This window comes from Pelodiscus sinensis, chromosome 1, assembly GCF_052426305.1.
Source record: "Pelodiscus sinensis isolate ZL-2025 chromosome 1, ASM5242630v1, whole genome shotgun sequence".
NCBI classification, from domain to species: domain Eukaryota; kingdom Metazoa; phylum Chordata; order Testudines; family Trionychidae; genus Pelodiscus; species Pelodiscus sinensis.
The window spans coordinates 108,384,179-108,402,299 of record NC_143052.1 but is presented as its reverse complement, the minus strand read 5'-3'; the positions used below and the strand labels follow the sequence as shown (position 1 = coordinate 108,402,299).

Below are 18,121 nucleotides of genomic sequence, written 5' to 3'. Positions count from 1 at the left end.
CACTGCTGCTTTGAAATGCTGCATGCAGACTGGACTCCCCAGCCGGCCCCGGGCTCCCTGCAGCACTGCAGCTTTGAAGCCCCCCCCCCCCACCGCCGCTTCTGATAGTCACGATAGTGTGTTGACTATCCGATAAGTATCGTGGGTATTAAATAGCTTAAACTGAATTTTTGATTCAGTGCAATACTAATAGAGAAGCTACTCTTACGGATGTTAGGTGTTCAAACCAATACCAACTCTTCAGTTTTGGGCAGTATATTTCACTGATATTCCAACTGAAATTATATGTAATATAATACAAAAAAATCACTGGTATAAGTAGCTGCATACTTGCAGAATCATTAAGTTTATAAAACCAAGCCATCCAACATCTTTGAACACTCAGATGTTTGAGAAGCTTATCTTCAACATGGATCAGGAACTCTATTTGGAAATATATATTCAACCTGGTTCTTTGACAGACTCTCCTTTCGGCAACTGTCTTGTTCTCTCAGATTTTTTCCCTAGTTCCTCTTCCAGTTCCTCTTTCAGTTGCATATGGCGAGGCGTCGGAATATTTTCAAAATACCCAGAATTTAAGAGTTTGGATAACAATTCCTTCATATGTTTATCTGAAGAGTAAAATAAAAAACATGATATTCAAGTTGGACATTAAGAAGTGATAACACCTTACAGTTTGATGATGGGCTGTTGGAAGCTTCAAGAAGATACATATCCCTCTACCTCATGCCTGGAGAAGTTTGTCCAATATTACCTCTGAATGACTTTCCTTTAATATTCTCTAGGCCTTGTAGTTAGCTTTCAGTACAAATACATCACTGACATAACTTCCGTACATCTAAACTAATCATAATTAACATAATGTGCTTTCAGTGGACAGCTTACATACCCCTTTTCTGGCAATTCAGAGGATCTCCGACACCCTATGTACCACATGCCCTCTGCTAGTTAGCATCAGGAGTTCCCTGGTTTAGTTAGATTTATCTAGGTAACAGTAGATTAGGTGAGGCTATGGACTAAGATTGGACCAAGAACACAGAATTGCTTAGTATCAAAAACTGAACTTCATGAAGGACTGGTGCACAGCAGTCAGATACAAGCAATGAAATAAGAGCAAAGTAACAGGAAAGCCATTTAAATCTGCGCAAGTCCAAGAAGATTCTGTGCTTTAGTGTCTACTGAAGGGGACAAGAATAAGGAAGAGGACCGCCAGCAATATTATCTATGCAAGAACTTGTTGGGCTATAGATATAAATCAAGAAGCAGTTTCCCTTTGTTCTGTTCTTCCTGAAGTTCATCAAGGACTGAATAAAAATGTGTGGAAAGTTCAGGATTTAGACAGACTATATCTTTCTGACCTCTCATACAGAGCATGTGTGTTAACTACCATAAAATCTCGAGCATAATGTGCACTTTTTTCCCCCGTTTTTTGGTGTCAAAGTCAGGGTGCGCATTATATTTATATTTGAGTTTTTGGGGTTTTTAAGCCAACAAACCTGGAAGTAGCCCCGGGTTGGGGAACTCCCCCTCTCCTCCGCACAGAAACTACCCCCCAGGGCAGCACGGGGGCTGCCACCCCGCCAGGCTCATGGACAAGGTGAGGAGCCAGCAGTGCTGCCAGGCTGCAGCACCCTGGCTTGCTGCCTTCAGGCTGCAGCAAATGCTAGCTCAGCACAGCATACGGGCACCTGTCCTGGGGAAGTGGGGGCAGGTTTCAAACTCCGGCATCTGCCGCCCAGGCTGCACACGCGTTTCCCGGGCGAGCCTACAGGTGGGAGCGGTGTGTCCCTCCCTCCCCCTCTCCTGCAGCCCGGGGCCAGCTCCGGGAAGTGGGCGAGGCTGGGCTTGGTGCTGGCGGGTCAGCTCCTGGCTGCAGGCCATGCCCAAGCTATATAGGAGTATAGATATATAGGTGCAGTGTAGGTACGCATTATTTTACATATATATAAGTTCAGATTTTTGTGTTATGCTAAGATTCAAAAGTCAGGGTGCACATTATGCATCGTGCACATTATACGTGAGATTTTACAGTACTTACTAGGGGACAAAAGCATTGATGACTGTAGTTATGTAGTAAGCAAAGGTGGAGATCGGGCATAGTGAGGGAAAATTGTATAGGTGGCAGTGGTTTTGAGAGACTGTGGCAAAGTCAGAGGGACAAGCAAGGGCAGGTGTAAGATTAGAGAGCTGTTCTATCCATAGGACTGTATGGTAACCACCCTGTGGCCCTGTACTTCAGGGTGATGCAGAAGTGAGGCCGAAGGCAGCCCAGGGGCATAGCAGGACACCTGGTGACAGGCCCACCCCTGCACTCACTGAGGGTAGGAAATGGAGTGACCTAGAGTGGTCCACTCCACTGGCTCCCAGCACCATTCGATACAGAGCTTAGGAGAAAAGGTGGAGTGGGGGCAGGAAGAAGTCCTATGGGGTCTGGGGCAGAGGTGATGTCAGGACTCCACAGCCTTCTTGGAACACCACAGGTTTTTAAAATCAGGGTTATCTCCACACAACTAATTACATACTACTCAAAGAATCACCAAGTAGAGGACAAGCTTATGAAGTCAAGAATACCCTGAGAGAAAATCTTTCACAATGGGAGATGATCATTACAAGATACATATATAGCAGAAGCAGGCAAGATATGGCCTGTAGGCTGGATCCAGCCAACCAAGCCTGTTAATTCTGCCTGCCCATGTGCATGGAGCAGCACCACTCAAAGCAGCTAGCTGCTCCTTCAGGCTCTGTTCTGAGGAAGTGCTTTGCGCACTGCCCTGACCACACCACTCTCTCAGCTCCCATTAGCCTGTTTCCACCTTCCAATCAATAGGAGCAGTGAAATTTTGCTGTTGGTGGGGGCAGTGCACAAAGACTCCCAGCAACAAAGATATATGGAGCAGTCTAGGGCTATTAAGCAAAATTCCAGGTTTGACATGTATACTGCTGGTTGGGAGCTGCTTAGGTAAGCACCTCCTGAGCACCTCCTGACCAGAGCCCATCTCTGGCACCCCAACTCCTTCCCAGACCCGGCACACTCTCCTACATCTCTTCCCCGGGCCATAATACTCTCCTACACCCATACCCGTTCCTGGACTCTGCATCCCAGTCACCTGCCCCGGGTCACAACCCTGTCCTTCACCCGAACTGCTGACTCTACCCTGTCTCCTGCACCCTGTCCTTTGCCCCCACCGTCTGGCCAGTACATCCCTTGACCACGTACCAAATCCTTGGAGTGGCACCCCCTCAAACAAAAATTGCCCACCACTGATGGATAGTACATAAACCTGTTAAGGGTTTCCCAGGTACAGGAATATTGACTTGCCCTCAATTCAAGCCTAGAAAACAAAGGAAACTGATGTAGCCACAGACAATGGGAATACTATTTGAATACTGACTTAACAGAAAAGAAAAGCTAACAGACACAGACCAGCACTATCAACATGGCATCCTCACCCTGACTGAGCAAAGAGGAACTTTAGTGGTATATGTCAGAATCACACATTTGTAAGGTTTACTGGACTTTAAGGCTATGTCTATACTACATGGCTCCGTCGACGGAGCCATGTAAAATAGTTTATTCAGCACACTCAGAAGTGGGGATTTAAATAATCCCCACTTCATTAAAATAAAAATGGCCACCACAGTGCAGACGATCAGCTGATGCGGCACAGCACTGCAGTCTAGACGCAGCACAATCGACAAAGGAATCCTTTGCCAACCACTCCAGTAAACCTTGTTTCACTAGGCATACCAGAGCAGTCTACAAAGGCTTCCTTTGTCAACCGCGCCACATCTAGACTGCCGCGCTGTGCCGGATCAGCTGATCATCTGTACAGCACGGTGGCCATTTTTATTTTAATGAAGCGGAGATTTAAATCACCTCTGAGTATTCCGAATAAACTATTTTACATGGCTCTGTCGACGGAGCCATGTAGTCTAGACTTAGCCTAAGAGAAAAGACATTGGCTACGTCTACACTGGCATGATTTTCCAAAAATGCTTTTAACGGAAAACTTTTCCGTTAAAAACATTTTCGGAAAAGTACGTCTAGATTGGCAGGATGCTTTTCCGCAAAAGCACTTTTTGCAGGAAAGAGTCCATGGCCAATCTAGACGCGCTTTTCCACAAAAAAGCCCCATCGCCATTTTTGTGATCGGGGCTTTTTTGCGGAAAACAGTACTGTGCTGTCTACACTGGCCCTTTTGCGCAAAAGTCTTTCAGAAAAAGACTTTTGCCCGAACGGAAGCAGCATAGTATTTCCGGAAAAGCACTGACGATCTTACATGAGATAGTCAGTGCTTTTGCAGAAATTCAAGCTACCAGTGTAGACAGCTGGCAAGTTTTTCCGCAAAAGCAGATGATTTTGCGGAAAAACTTGCCAGCCTAGACGGCCATTGTGATTATCCATCACTAAAAGAACAGAAAGAGCAATACTTTTTTAATCTGATAGCATCACATGCCCTCAGAGCTCGGATTCAGCTGACAGCTTTCGGTGAGAAGCTGACAGACAACGATTAAAACATAAGTTACAACCACTAGAAAGCATGTTATGCTTAATATGAAACCACTTTGTTTCTACTGTCTTTGCCTGACCTCACTTAAAGCTGATTTTATTGACAAACTTATAGCAACTCAAGAATAAGTTTATCAATGTAATGCATCAATGTGAATCCTTAGCAAAGCTAACAAGCTGGTGTGTATACTGCAGATTTGGAAATGTGAGTGTTCATTGATGGGCTGCATACTGCAGGACACTCTTCAAGGAGGAGGAAGAGGAATTAAGCATATCAAGTGTTATCTGCAAGGCCAAGGAAAATTGGCAGAGTCCTAAGGAGTTTATTTGGTTGCTAACAGACAAATGTCAGGTAGCCAGTCAACCAGTTTAGCATCAGATCTCCCACTGAGGCAGAGCCAGAACCAAGTGGCTTATAGTTCTGGACACCCCCAGAAAGTGTCAAAGGGTGGGGCTGTGACAGGGGCGTAAGTAACAGCCCAAAAGTTACCTGAAGGTAATTGTCTTCAACAACTGAATACATTTCCATTCCACTGTGACTGAAGTTTTATAGAGGTGAAGTAGGAGTCACATCTGAAGAATTACTGTAGGACTACTTTGCCTTAGGCATGTTAAATATCTGTTAATTGAACAGTCGATTAGCCTCATGAATTCTTATCAGTTACTGACTATTCTAGAGTCCCTGGGGGCAGAGCCGGCAGCCAGCGCACTCCTGCCCGACTTCTGAGGAGCCCCCCATCACTCCATACTGCTGCCTCTGATAGAGGCAGCAGTGTGGGGTGCCAGACGGGAGCTGGTCTGTGAAGGTAGACCACTTAAAAAACAGCTCCCCAATGTGGACTGGCAGCCAGTAGCCTTGTGCTGCTGCCTCTGATACCAAAGCAGCAGCATGGGGTGGAAGCAGCCCCTGTCCAGGGGTGGGAGTTTTGAGCTCCCAGCCCAGTTCTGTTCCGGCTAATGCTATCTGCTCACCTAGCTCCCAATACACTTTACATTCAGAGCCACAGCAGGGGTATGTCCCAGATCCAGCACAAGACAGATCTGTGGTGGGCTGCTGGCCAGCCTGCTAAAAAAGTTCACTGGTGTGCATGGGGGAGAAGAATGCATGTAGTCTATAGCATTAACATATAAGCTTTTGCTTACTGGTTAATCCACTATACTACTACATTCCTATTTTCCCTGCATTCACTTTGTCTTGATGCAGTTGTAAATTTGTGAATATCTTGCAAAAGTATACAGAGGTCTAGGTTGCTACCCTGCAAGTGTGAACAGGAACATTTCCCACAAATGCCAAGTGTGTTCTAGTTCAATGCAATAGACTTCAGGATTCTTCAGATCTTTGGCAGTGCAAGACAAGTCTGGCTGGCAACCCATTTAGAACATCTTTTACTCAAGCTGTCTCATCCTCTTCACCAAGGATAAAATCCTTTCAGATTTCTTCGACTTTGATTCCTATTCAGATAAGCCAAAGCTATACTGACAGATCAAAATCAGGAAAAACTTTGGATTCTGAACTGGGAGTGGTGTGGATGGGGGGGTGAAAATGGAGGGAAGTCCTCAGCCGTGCCTTGCCCTTGTTAAAAATTTCATGAGAGTCAGTAACCTTAGCATGCAATTTCCACATTTCCCAGGTAATGGCTACTAAAGCAGCCACCATACTATCAATCAAGAGGCTAATAATTCAAATAGAGGCTCTATAAAGAGCTATACAGCAAACTCATGTCACATGACAATCAGATCCTGATGCCAGTCCTCAGGAATCTGGTTGCCATGGTATAAGTAGAAACAGTCCTTTGAACAGTACAAGAGTGAAATGCAGAAGTTGAAGCCAAGCCCACTTTGACTGAATTGAATGCTAGATTCAGTCCAGTATTTTCTGGATTGAAAATTAAGACATTGTGATGAGCCACCCAGATGGAGACATTTCCATTTACTCTTGTGAAAGGTTTTCTACTGTTAGGAGAATATTCCAGACTGCTCCTGGACAGTGTGCTGCTTTAGGGATTAGCCATACAGAAACCAGGCATGAAGCAAAGTACTTTTGGGTTCAGGTGCAACACCTGATCATGATTCTGAGCAATCAAATTCCCAGTTAGCAGCAGAAGAAAGGGAGCTTCGATGGATTATCTGCTCTGCACAACCCAAGTACCAGGGTTGTTTCTCCCAGGAAAGGGCTCTGAAGATCACCTGTCTCAGTCCTGTTTCAGTTTTTTTTTATACCACTCTGAGGAGAAGAGGTATTGATGGGTAATCATACAGAAGATTATTCAATGAAAACAGATAAGCGTGTGAGATGAAAGCCTGCTGTGACCTGCTCAGGAATAGCAGTACCAGAAAAGCCTTCTCTTCTATTTCCTAAAAATACCCCCATTCAAGAGACTAACACTCTCTGCTTAAGAGATCTAGTGACCTAGACTGAACAATCTGCCTAATCAGTCTGCCAGGCAACTATAAAAGCCTGGAGCACGTAACACTTTAAGAATTACACAAGTTCTTGTGTACAAATCCCAGAATACTCAGTAAGCGATCTTGAAGTAGGTTATTTGCACAGCCTTTTGCAAATGTAAGGTGCTAAGTATATATACACACACACACACACACTTACCTAGGAACACTGAATATTTATAAAAAATGTTATTTATCTACTGCTCAAATAGACAAAAACTTACATGTTGTTCCAACCACGGCTTTCTCACTGCCTTCTAGAAGATCCCAGAAGTAGAGTGATGATTGCTCCATCTGATCTTCAACACTTGAAACCAAAAAGGAAAGGTTACACTAGAGAAGTCTCTTTAGCTATTAATTTTACTGCCTATGAAAATTTGTAGTCTTCAGCAGTTCTCTAATCCTGTTTCTAAAGGAAAGTAAAAGTCAGTCACATTCTTTCAATGTGATCAACATGAATACCATTTAAAAATGAGACACTAAAAGCATCACATGCATTAACACAGGACAGCAACTCTAACAGTGTTCCTTATTTCAGTAGCCACTCTTTAGCTAGGACAGTGTTTTCAACTTGGCAATAGTTCTAAACAGTTCTGTTTGTTGTTTTGAGACCCTTATTTTTAGTTTACTTTTTTGCCACTACTGGGTCCACAGTAGTATGAAGCCTCTATAATCCATTTGAGCAAACTCAAGCCCAGTCATTTCATACACTATTTAGTAGTTTGACCAGATATTGAGTTCCCTGTATTCAAGATGTGGAACACGTGTCTTGCAGGATAATAAACTACTATTAAATATTGTTGCAGATGTAATTATACCTATAAGGTATGTTCTAGTTATAAAACTAAATTTGGCTGGCCACCAATAATCAGTCAATCTGTACACACCTGCCTGAAATAAGGTTTTCCCTACTTCAAGGGCTAGTACACAGTTTGATAAGACAAGGCCTTCATAACATCCCTAATAGTTTGTGCCTCTTACTCAATAAGCATGTTTTTTTTAAAGTTGTGCAAGTATTCAGGTGCAATGGAATGTTTAAAGAATGCAGTAGCATCAACCAACACTGCAAATTTAGATCAGTAAGATTTTCCGTGCAGCAGCAAGAGTAACATGCTTTCAGCTGTTGATTACATTAAGGACTATGCACTTACTAAAACTACATAGGTAAAGGATCAGCAACCTGTAGCTCCAGAGTCATCTGTGGCTGTTTGGCTACCCTTTCTCCCAGTCACTTAAGAGCTCTGACATGGGAGCAAGGATGCTGTTAAGCAGCAAGTACAACCCCTCCCATGGAGCCATAGTAAAGGTCTCAGAGCATGGTTCCTGACAAGCATCACCTCAGCATCTTCCATTAGCCAGGAATGGGGAGCAGTGCTGGCAGAAAGGTGGCACTCAGCCACACACTCCCCACCCTCCAGAGCATGCTGGCCCCTTCCTGAGTGGCATGGGAGCAGGGCAGAGAAGAAGCCCACATTAGCCTCACTGCACTGACAAGTTTCACTGTATGCCAATCCAAAGCCCCCTCTAGAGCCAGCACTCCATACTTTGTCCTGCACCCCAAACCCCAGACCTGCATTCCCTCCCAGAGCCAGCTATTTTTGTGTACATGTACAAGTAGCTTTGTTTGATGCTGCTTTTCAAATACTTTGGTCTAGGGCCAAAAAAGGTGCTCTGAAAGGCTGCAAACCCCTGGTATAGGTAGTACTGTGTTGAGGTCAGCCAAATATGGTGAGAGACCACATGAATGGATTAAAGTGGCATTATGTCAGTATTAGCACTCTAGACCAGCAGTTTTCAACACTTCCAGAATACTGGAGGAGTCTGTTGTGTACCTCACGTTTCACCTCACTTGAAAGTTACTTGACAAAAAACACGAAGTGTGTCTGTACCATTACTGAAAAATTGCTTACTTTCTCATTTTTCCCCGTATAATTATAAAATCAATCAGGGTGGACTTAAGTGTTTTAAAAAGAGGTTTTATTTTTAAAAGGAATTTAATATTGTATTTAAAAAAATTGGAGTTACAATTAAATATCAAACATGCTAACCCTACACAGTCTCAAAAAATAAATTAATGGCTTTAGTCTGTCCAACTTACCTAAAAGCTCTTGCTTCTTGAAAGTTCTGGACTTGAAATTGGTTTCAGACTAAAGAGTAACGTGTGCAAACAAAGAAACTAGACTGTTTGTGGTGGTGGATCTGGGCCAACCACAGCAGAGAGGTTAGTTAAGACATTCTTACACAATATATACGAAAGGACAGAGGCAGCATAGAAAAGAACAGTGCGGTGGATGGGAAAGAAAAAAAGACATTTGGCACACAGAGCTTCCTAAATTCCACCATGCTTTTAGCACAGAAAAACTCATGACTTCTGGGCACAAGATGGACCCTATCTGGGAATATTTTGAAGAAATTTGTCCCTGAGTAAAAAAGGAAAGTCAAGTATAAGCAGCACAAGGAAAAGATGTAGAGTTTAGTTGCAAGAATCCATCATAAGGGAACTGTTGATTGGGAAAGTGTTACGTAGATGAAGATGTGGATGCACCTGAAGGGATCAACTGGTTAGTAACTTAAATAATTCACTTTCCAATGCATCTTTCAAGACGCTCTGCCTTCTAGTACAAGTGCGATATAACAAATTTCCAAGCTGTTTGTTGTGTTGGATGATACTAGAAATAAGTTTTAGCTAATCCTTGTGGCTTGTTTAATTAACCGGGTTAAGAATCTATCACTCAAGTATACAATACAAAAAACTGCAGTAAAAGAAATCTAGAGTTGCCAGCTGCCACTGAGTAATTTGTGTTTTACATTGAATACGTGGCCCTTATTGTGGAATATCAGGGCCACAGACCCTAACAGCAAAGTTGTTCCCTATTTTGCTCCAGCATCAGTGAGTTTCCCTCTAAGCTGAGTGCCTGGGCTGCTGCCCTGGCAAGATTCAGGTGCCACCCAGCTGCCTGGCAAAGTGTCCACAGCCAGCAACATCCTTTTCTATTGTTAGTGCACATCTGCACATGCCTCTGTGCATAACTTATTCTACACATGGATGAAAAAAATTAGTGGGAACATTGGAAAAGTGAGTTATACTGAACAAAGGAACCCCATTCAATACTGTTTGAGAAAACAAGTGCCAGTGAGTTCAATGGGGCTTACTTCAAAAGCAAGTGCACTCTATGCAGAGTCTGTTTTGGCAGCTTGATTTAACTCAATCCACTGACTGGAATGTAAATTAAGGATGTGAGTGGTTAACCAGTAACCCTCACCCTTAATGGGTAAGGCTTACCATTCTAGTTGACTGATGGGGGCTATAGTAGCTTCCCACGGATTACAGGCAGGGAGCTGCTCCAGCCCCACCTGGGCTCATCCCAGGCAGAGGGTGGCTCATCCCAGCCAGAGCAGCCACTGTCAGCAGTAGACCTGGCCTGAGCATGCTGCAAGCAGGGGCACCACTCCACCCCAACCAGGCTGGAGCACAGCCGATGCCCCCTTTAATCAGTTAACCATTATGTTTAATCAGTTAAACAGAATTGTGTATATCCTCCAATATAAATATTATACTTCCATTTTAGTGTAGAGTTTATAGAGCAGTATAAACAAGTCATTGTCTATGGCAAGGATTAGCAATCTCTGGCACTCAGCTATCAGGACAACCCACAGGTAGGCTGAGATGTTTTGCCGATGTTGACCATCCACAGACATCTCCTGCAGCTCCCACTAGCTGCATTTCACCATTCCCAGCCAATGGGAGCTCTAGGAAGTAGCAACCAGCGCACACAGCTTCCCACAGTTCTCACGGGTCAGGAATGGCAGCTACTAGGAGCTGCAGGGGGCCATGCCTGTGGACATTAAGTGTCCATAAAAGGTCTGTGGCCCACCAACAGGGGCGGCCTGTCCATACAGGTGAACTAGGTAGTTGCCTAGGGCGCCAAGTTAAATGGGGCATCAAATGGTGGTGCAATACCATTGAGGGGTTTGGAGGTGGGGGTGCCAATTGCATGTTTCGCCTAAGGCATCAGTTGCTGGCAACTAGTCTAGGGCCTCCCCTGCCCCCCAGCAGTTTACTCTGATGTTCTGAGTTGGGATGTTAAAATGCATGTAATTGTGTAGCCAACTGCTGAAAGTTTCAACAGTACAAGATTACACCTGGAGCAGCAGCCAGCTCCCAAGGAGCCAGTGCACATTGGGAGCTGGCTTTTATGGTGGCTCCTGCCCAGTGCTGCTGCCCCTGCATGAGAAATGTAGGGTGGCACATGGCTCCTAGCGTGCACCAGCTCCCACCTGCTACCTGTGGGTACTCCCCTGTCTTGCTTTTAAACCTGCTTCCTGAGCATACTGGCTCCAGCATGCCAGCCCATGCATACAGGCTTCTGATTCCCACCCCCCCACTGCTGCCTCTGTATTCAAGGCAACAGCACAGGGAGACAGGCAGTTTCTGGGAGTCAGACCGGGAGCCCCATAACCATTTAACAGATAAGCTCATACTTATTGGTTAGCCATTTAAATGGCTACACTCTTACTTCCCTAGGAAGGGGAGCCAAAGGTTGCTGACCCCTGGTCCATGAAACGCCCCTGTCTAGTCTGTACTGACTTTACTAGTTCTTGCCTAGTTTTCCAGACATGTCAAGAGGAGTTGATATACCACCTGGAATACCTCTTTGTACCACCAGGGGTATGTATACCTCTGAAAAATACTATAGCCAGTGAATAAACGCCAGAAAGAGTTTGGTGGCCTTTAGATACACCACACTAACATTTTAGTACCTGAATTCGTTTTAATGCTAAAGCAGCATCCACTTTTTTGCCTGCTGCTTTTATTTTTGGCTGATAACCAATGCAGACATCAGATACAGGGGCCCAAAACTATTTACTAATACCCCTTCATGTTTGATGGAATCGTGGTCTACTTCCTCGTTTCTGAATACAGAAGGGAACATATCCTTCCTCAGGGAACACACATTTATGACACTTGGGAGTACCTCTTCCTGAAGCAGAGAGGCAGAAGTGCCACTCTCACTTTCACTAAGCAGGTCATGTGGCATTTCTATTACAGTAGGAAACACTCAATAGACACTTCATTATACTATCAGGGACAGGACAGATTGAAAGGCATTGTATCAGGACAAGTTGCAAGCAATTTACGACACTGTAGATCAGAATGCATGCATTTCTGAAACAAGTTTGTCCACTTGAGTGCTGTAAAGAAAACAGACCAACTTGTTCTCCAAGATGGATTGCACATGTACATTCTACTCAGGCAGTGTGCATGCCCAGCCACTAGAAATTTTCTTCCATCATGTGTACCTGATATAGCTTGAGCTCCCCCTGCTACCATACACTACTAAGTGCACATATAAAGGGCAGAGTTTGCCACAGCTTCCACTCAAGTCTTTGCTGGCACTAATATAATGCAGAGGAGTAGAGAGGTAGATCAAGGAAGGGACATGTACATCATATCTAAGAAGTGTAACAGCTAGAGTGATTGCACTTGAGTCATCAAGAGTGGCATGCACAATCTGTGACACTAGCCTATCAGCCAACCCGTATCTGACCCATAACAATGTAACGAGAGGCATTACAACTGGATCAGGACAATTCACTTGTATGTGAATTTCAAAGCAATACACTAGACCAGCATTCATTAACCATTCATTTTTTGTAGTAACAAACCAAGGGTAGATGCCAAATATATTTGCATTTACCTAGATCCTGTTAATTTTCTAACAGTGTAAACAAAATAACTTGTAGATGCTAATTTCCCTTTAGTGTCTTAATTACCAATATTAAGGGTCAGCTAACCTTACGATCAAGGATGAGACACCCCACAGAGCCCACAATTAAGCTGAAGACAGTATCCGTTATAATAGAGGACGAGCTAACTGCCTTCTGTAAATTAGTGTGCCTTCTGTAAATTAGTGTAACTGGTTCTCACGTATTCATATGAAAGTTGAGCTTCAAAGCAGTGGTCCACAGTCTGCATTGCCTGTTCTTCCTTTGAGGAAAGTCCTTCTGTAAAAGTGTCTGTGCAAAGGTCTGTCAGGCTTTGATAGAATAAAAGAAACCTTAGGCCTGATCATTTCATCTTTAGCTTGCTGAACTTTGAACAGGGAAAGTTTGAACCACAGAACTGATTTTAAATGGTCTTTCCATACACTTTACAAGGTATTCCGATCATATCAGACTTTATATCTAATCAGAATTCAAATGCAGCTCTTCAGCACTGAGAGAATTTTACTAGCAAACAAGTAAATGCTAAAACCCTGAGCTAACACCACAAACTCCTTGTGTACAATTCCTTAATCATTCAATAATGAAATTTCAGTTAAGGATTGGCTGACAGCATGATTTGGGCAAGATCAGACATGAGCTGAGGGTTAATTATTCAATCCTTTGGGATTGGTAAAACTTTACATATGCTGAATAGCGAACAGTTACTGAAAACCGTTTAGTTGTCTGGATGGGAGTCAATAAGTCAAGAGCTGGAATGACTAAAGGAGACTACTTGGCTTCTTGTTAATCAGTGGGTACCTACAGAACCTGTTGTGTTACTGGCTTAGTGATTTTAATTATAGAATAAGCCACCAGTTTTATCTACCCTGAGGGTAGCATTTTCACTGTGGCCCAGGCCAGGCTATAAGGACAGGAGGTCTGATGAGCTTCTAATTTAATAAAGGACTGGAGAACAACCTATCCAATTAGGACTTCATTTTGGGAATCCTGAGCAAGAGTAGAGTTTTAGGAGAGCAGGGGCAGCAGACATGCATACTGGGATGGGACTTGGTCTTTCCTCCTGTTCCCCTGACAGTAAGGGAGCAAGGGAAAGTACTGATTTCATGAATTACTCCTCTGCCCCCTTCCTTCACAAGCCAGCTGTGAGAAGCATGCATGGTACTCCACCAGCCAGGAGTGACAGGAACCCAAGTACTTTCCCCTTGCTCCCTCTTCTTCCCCCTCCCCTGATGACCAAGGAGCAAGGTGAAAGCTCAGACCCCCTGTGGACAGGGACTGCTGCTGTGAAGCAGCATCTTCCCACAGCGAGCCTGGGCCCACCGCAAGCAGAGGCTGTTTCATGCGATGCAGAGCAGCATGGAGCTTGGACCTCCATGCAAACAGAGGCTGCTTTGTAGCAGTCTCAACAGCCCTCACCTGACAGAGGCAGCAGCATTGGGAGGCAGGTAAGAGGAGGGGGAAAAACAGGTGGCACCACAGGTGGGACTGCAGAGAACCAGGTTTTAAGTGAGCCAACCCCACACCAGCTCCTGCCTGCCCCCCACTGCCTCCTACAGGGGCAGTAAGCAAGAGTAGGCTGGTCCATGGGAGCAGATATATGCGGGGAACTGTCTTCAATGCCAGCACCACATGCATATTGGCTCCCGCGCCTGCCCCACCCCTTCCCCAACCTCTGTGGTGGATAAGGGGGGGGCGGATGGATCTGGTGCTTTTATAGAGCCTGCTGAAAGTCAGCTCCTCCTGGGCACCAGCTCTCTCCCCCGTCGCTGCCTCTAACAGAGGCAGCGCTAGGGGGTAGGGAGAGGGGGTGCACGCACGTAGTGGACAGAATTAACAGGTAAGCATAGGCTTATCGGTTAATTGTTTACTCAAGTATACACCAACATTCCTAGTCTAGAGACTACTTAGTCCTGTCCTCTTTACTGAAGCAGGAATATATCATCTATAGAGGTACTTTCCACTCTACATTTGTATGACGCTATATAGCAAAGCTTCTTGAACTATTTAGTCCAGACTTATCTAATATCTAGCCATAGAGCATCCATGGAATTAAATTAAGAGGCTGTAGGTTTGGGTGGAGTAGATCATAGTCAAGTCTTGTGAAAGTGTAATCGGGATTTCCACCGATTGTGACAGGAGAGTAGAAAACCAGTTGGCCATTCAAGGATTTTAAGTCTGACTCTGGCCTACTTCTGTCTTATCTTTCGTAATACAGGCAGTCCCCGACTTACGCGGATCCGACTTACGTCAGATCCGCACTTACGAACAGAGCTTTCTCGCCCCGGAAGTCGGGGCGAGAAAGCCCCGTTCGTAAGCTGCTCCGGTGCCCCTGGTCTGCTGGAGACAGTCTCCAGCAGACCAGGGGCACCGGGCGGGTTCCCGCGCTTCTGAGGCTTTGCCAGAGCAAAGCCTCAGAAGCGCGGGAACCGCTGCTGCTGCCCCTTGAGACCCGGTGCCTGTGGTCTGCTGGGGACGGTCCCCAGCAGACCACAGGCACCCGGACTGAAGCCGCAGCCGCGGGGGGTCCCGCGCCTCTGAGGCTTTGCCAGAGCAAAGCCTCAGAGGCACGGGGAACCGCCGCTGCTGCCGCTCCAGTCTGGGTGCCTGTGCTCTGCTGGGGACGGTCCCCAGCAGACCACAGGCACCCTGACTGAAGCCGCAGCCGCGGGGGGGTCCCGCGCCTCTGAGGCTTTGCCAGAGAAAAGCCTCAGAGGCGCGGGGAACCGCCGCTGCTGCCGCTTTGACTGAAGCGGCAGCAGCGGCGGTTCCCCGCGCCTCTGAGGCTTTGCTCTGGCAAAGCCTCAGAGGCGCGGGACCCCCCTGCGGCTGCGGCTTCAGTCAGGGTGCCTGTGGTCTGCTGGGGACCGTCCCCAGCAGAGCACAGGCACCCAGACTGGAGCGGCAGCAGCGGCGGTTCCCCGCGCCTCAGAGGCGCGGGACCCCCCCGCGGCTGCGGCTTCAGTCCCGGTGCCTGTGGTCTGCTGGGGGCCATCCCCAGCAGACCACAGGCACCCAGACTGAAGCCGCAGCCGCGGGGGGGTCCCGCGCCTCTGAGGCTTTGCCAGAGCAAAGCCTCAGAGGTGCGGCACCCCGCTGCCGCTGCGGCTCTGCTCCCCGTGTCCCTGGTCTGCTGGGGGGGGCACAGCTAGTGTGCTCCCCCCCCCCCCCCCCAGCAGACCAGGCTTTTGTTTTGGACTCTGGGGCAGAGCAGCTGGGGCGCTGCCGATTGGTCCTGCAGCGCCCGTGGGCACTACTGGACCAACCCGGCAGCACCCCAGCTGCTCTGCCCCAGGTCCTGATTCAGCCGCTGCTGGTCAGTTTCAGCAGCGGCTGAATCAGGACGTCTGGGGCAGAGCAGATGGGGTGCTGCTGGGTTGGTCCAGTAGCACCCCAGCTGCTCTGCCCCAGGCGTCCCCACGTCAGCTTCTGCTGAAACTGACCAGCGCTGACTACAGGAAGCCCCAGGCAGAGTTGCTCTGCCCCGGGCTTCCTGGAATCAGCTGCTGATCAGTTTCAGCAGCAGCTGACTTGGGGACGCCTGGGGTTCTTAAGTTGATTCTGTATGTAAGTCAGAACTGGCGGTCAGTTTCAGCAGTGTCTGAATCTGGACGCCAGTTCCGACTTACATACAGATTCAACTTAAGAACAAACCTACAGTCCCTATCTTGTACGTAACCCGGGGACTGCCTGTACCCTGTGAATGAGTGGGATTGACAAAAGCACAGAGATGAGCCTACACACATCAATTATGGAACTCAATAGAAGTTCTGTTGCCTACAGAGTCAGTCACAAGCAGGTCTATTTAGGCAATCCCCTCTTCAAGATGTGTCTGGCCACATCTGGACAAAGTGATCATTTGTGGTGACTCAAATGATCTGCTCATGCAGTCTGCTAGGTCATTGTGTATCTGACATGTAAAATTCTTCCAGACCTACTAAGTTAACACCACAGAGTTCTTAGAATCATTTCCTGAAAGTCTAGAAGAGCAGGCACCCCTGTGCTGTGTCTGAAAGGATTAGCAGACAGCTTCCTCCAATCTGTGATTGAAATATTTGGCATGCCAGCCTGACAGCTTTTCCTTCAAACATGGATATATAAAGCTAAAATCTCCTGAGAACCACAGACCCTGTGTATATTGTGTACATTGTATACCCAGGAACGCACACCATTCTGAACAGACCATCTGCCATTAGCCGGAGCATCAGCAGATTGAGTACATGCACATTCACTGATTGACACGTCTAGACAATCCAGGGGACTGACATCATGAGGGCATCCTTACCACAGAGTTTAGGTGATGACAGCTTGGTAATAGATTGCAGGGCTGGTTAGCAGCAAAGTTCTGAGACAGTCTAGTGTATTTAACCATTTAGATTGGGGTGGGCAATAATTTACACAAGACAGCTTGTGCTGTGACTGGGAGCTATTAGCCATTTAAATAATGGCCTACTGTCTGAAAAATTGGTGGCATGAGCAGCAAATCTAAATAGAGAGCAGCCAAATGCAATCCATGGGCTGGATTCGGCCCCTGGACCACATCTTGCCCTTGCCCAGCCCTGTTCTAGAGCATCAAACCTTGACTGATCAGGTCTACACTACACTAACTGTAGTTTGTAACAGCTCTTGAGAAGCTAGTCCTTCAGATAAGAGAAAGATCTTGAATTCAAGATCTTTAGAAGAATGCTGCTACTGTCATCACTTTTGTAAAGACCCTGAGTGCTGCTGAGAGCCCAAAGGTAATACAGTCAACTAAAAAATTTTCTGATTTACCAGAAGCCAGAGCTATTTCCTGCATGCTTAACTGCCATAGGAAAGTGAGCTTTAAGTTGAGGACAACATACCAGTGTCCAAGATGGGAATAAAACTAGGTGACTATGTGGAACCTTATCTTTAAGAACCTGCTGAATTGAGAGATCAGATTGGTTTGAAATCACCTTCCCCACTTCATTATTGGGACTAAAACATCCTTTCCCTCAGAACATGTGGAATCCACTTAATCGCTTCCAATAGAAGGAGACACTGCACCTTGTGAATGTGGAACATCTCATGACAGAGGTATGGAGAAAGGGCAAAAGCAAACTGGAAAACACCTCACCTCCTCAGTGCTCAACACCCAGGGGTCCAAATAATTCACTACTAAGCATTGTGGAAGTGTGACAGTTTAAAGAGGTAAAAGGTGCTTGGGTCTGGAGATATGGAGACTGACATGGCAAATTCCCAGGGGCGGCCTGTGCGTATAGGCCGACTCGGCCATCGTCTACGGCGCCACATTAAACAGGGCGCCCAATGATGACATCATGCCATGGAGGGCTGTGGAGGTGGGGGCGCAGATCACGCATTCCGCCTGGGGCCCCAGCTGCCAGCAGCCCACCCCTGCAAATTCCACCAACCCCTCAAAATGATTGTGTTGTACTTCCCATGTGTCCTGAAAGAACTGGA

The 18,121-nt window shown here is 46.3% G+C and overlaps 1 protein-coding gene across 10 annotated transcripts in view; it reads right to left on the bottom strand.

Annotated features, from left to right (window-relative positions):
* Positions 1-18,121, bottom strand: part of CAPRIN2 (caprin family member 2) — an 80,660-nt gene that overhangs the window by 45,186 nt on the left and 17,353 nt on the right. For all 10 annotated transcript variants that reach the window (XM_075940655.2, XM_075940633.2, XM_075940652.2 and 7 more), the window contains exons 6-7: positions 7,180-7,262; positions 447-611 (exon numbers count right to left, since the gene is read on the bottom strand). In XM_075940655.2, coding sequence (XP_075796770.2) covers positions 447-611; positions 7,180-7,262 — 248 coding nt within the window. The remainder of the gene's footprint in view (positions 1-446; positions 612-7,179; positions 7,263-18,121) is intronic.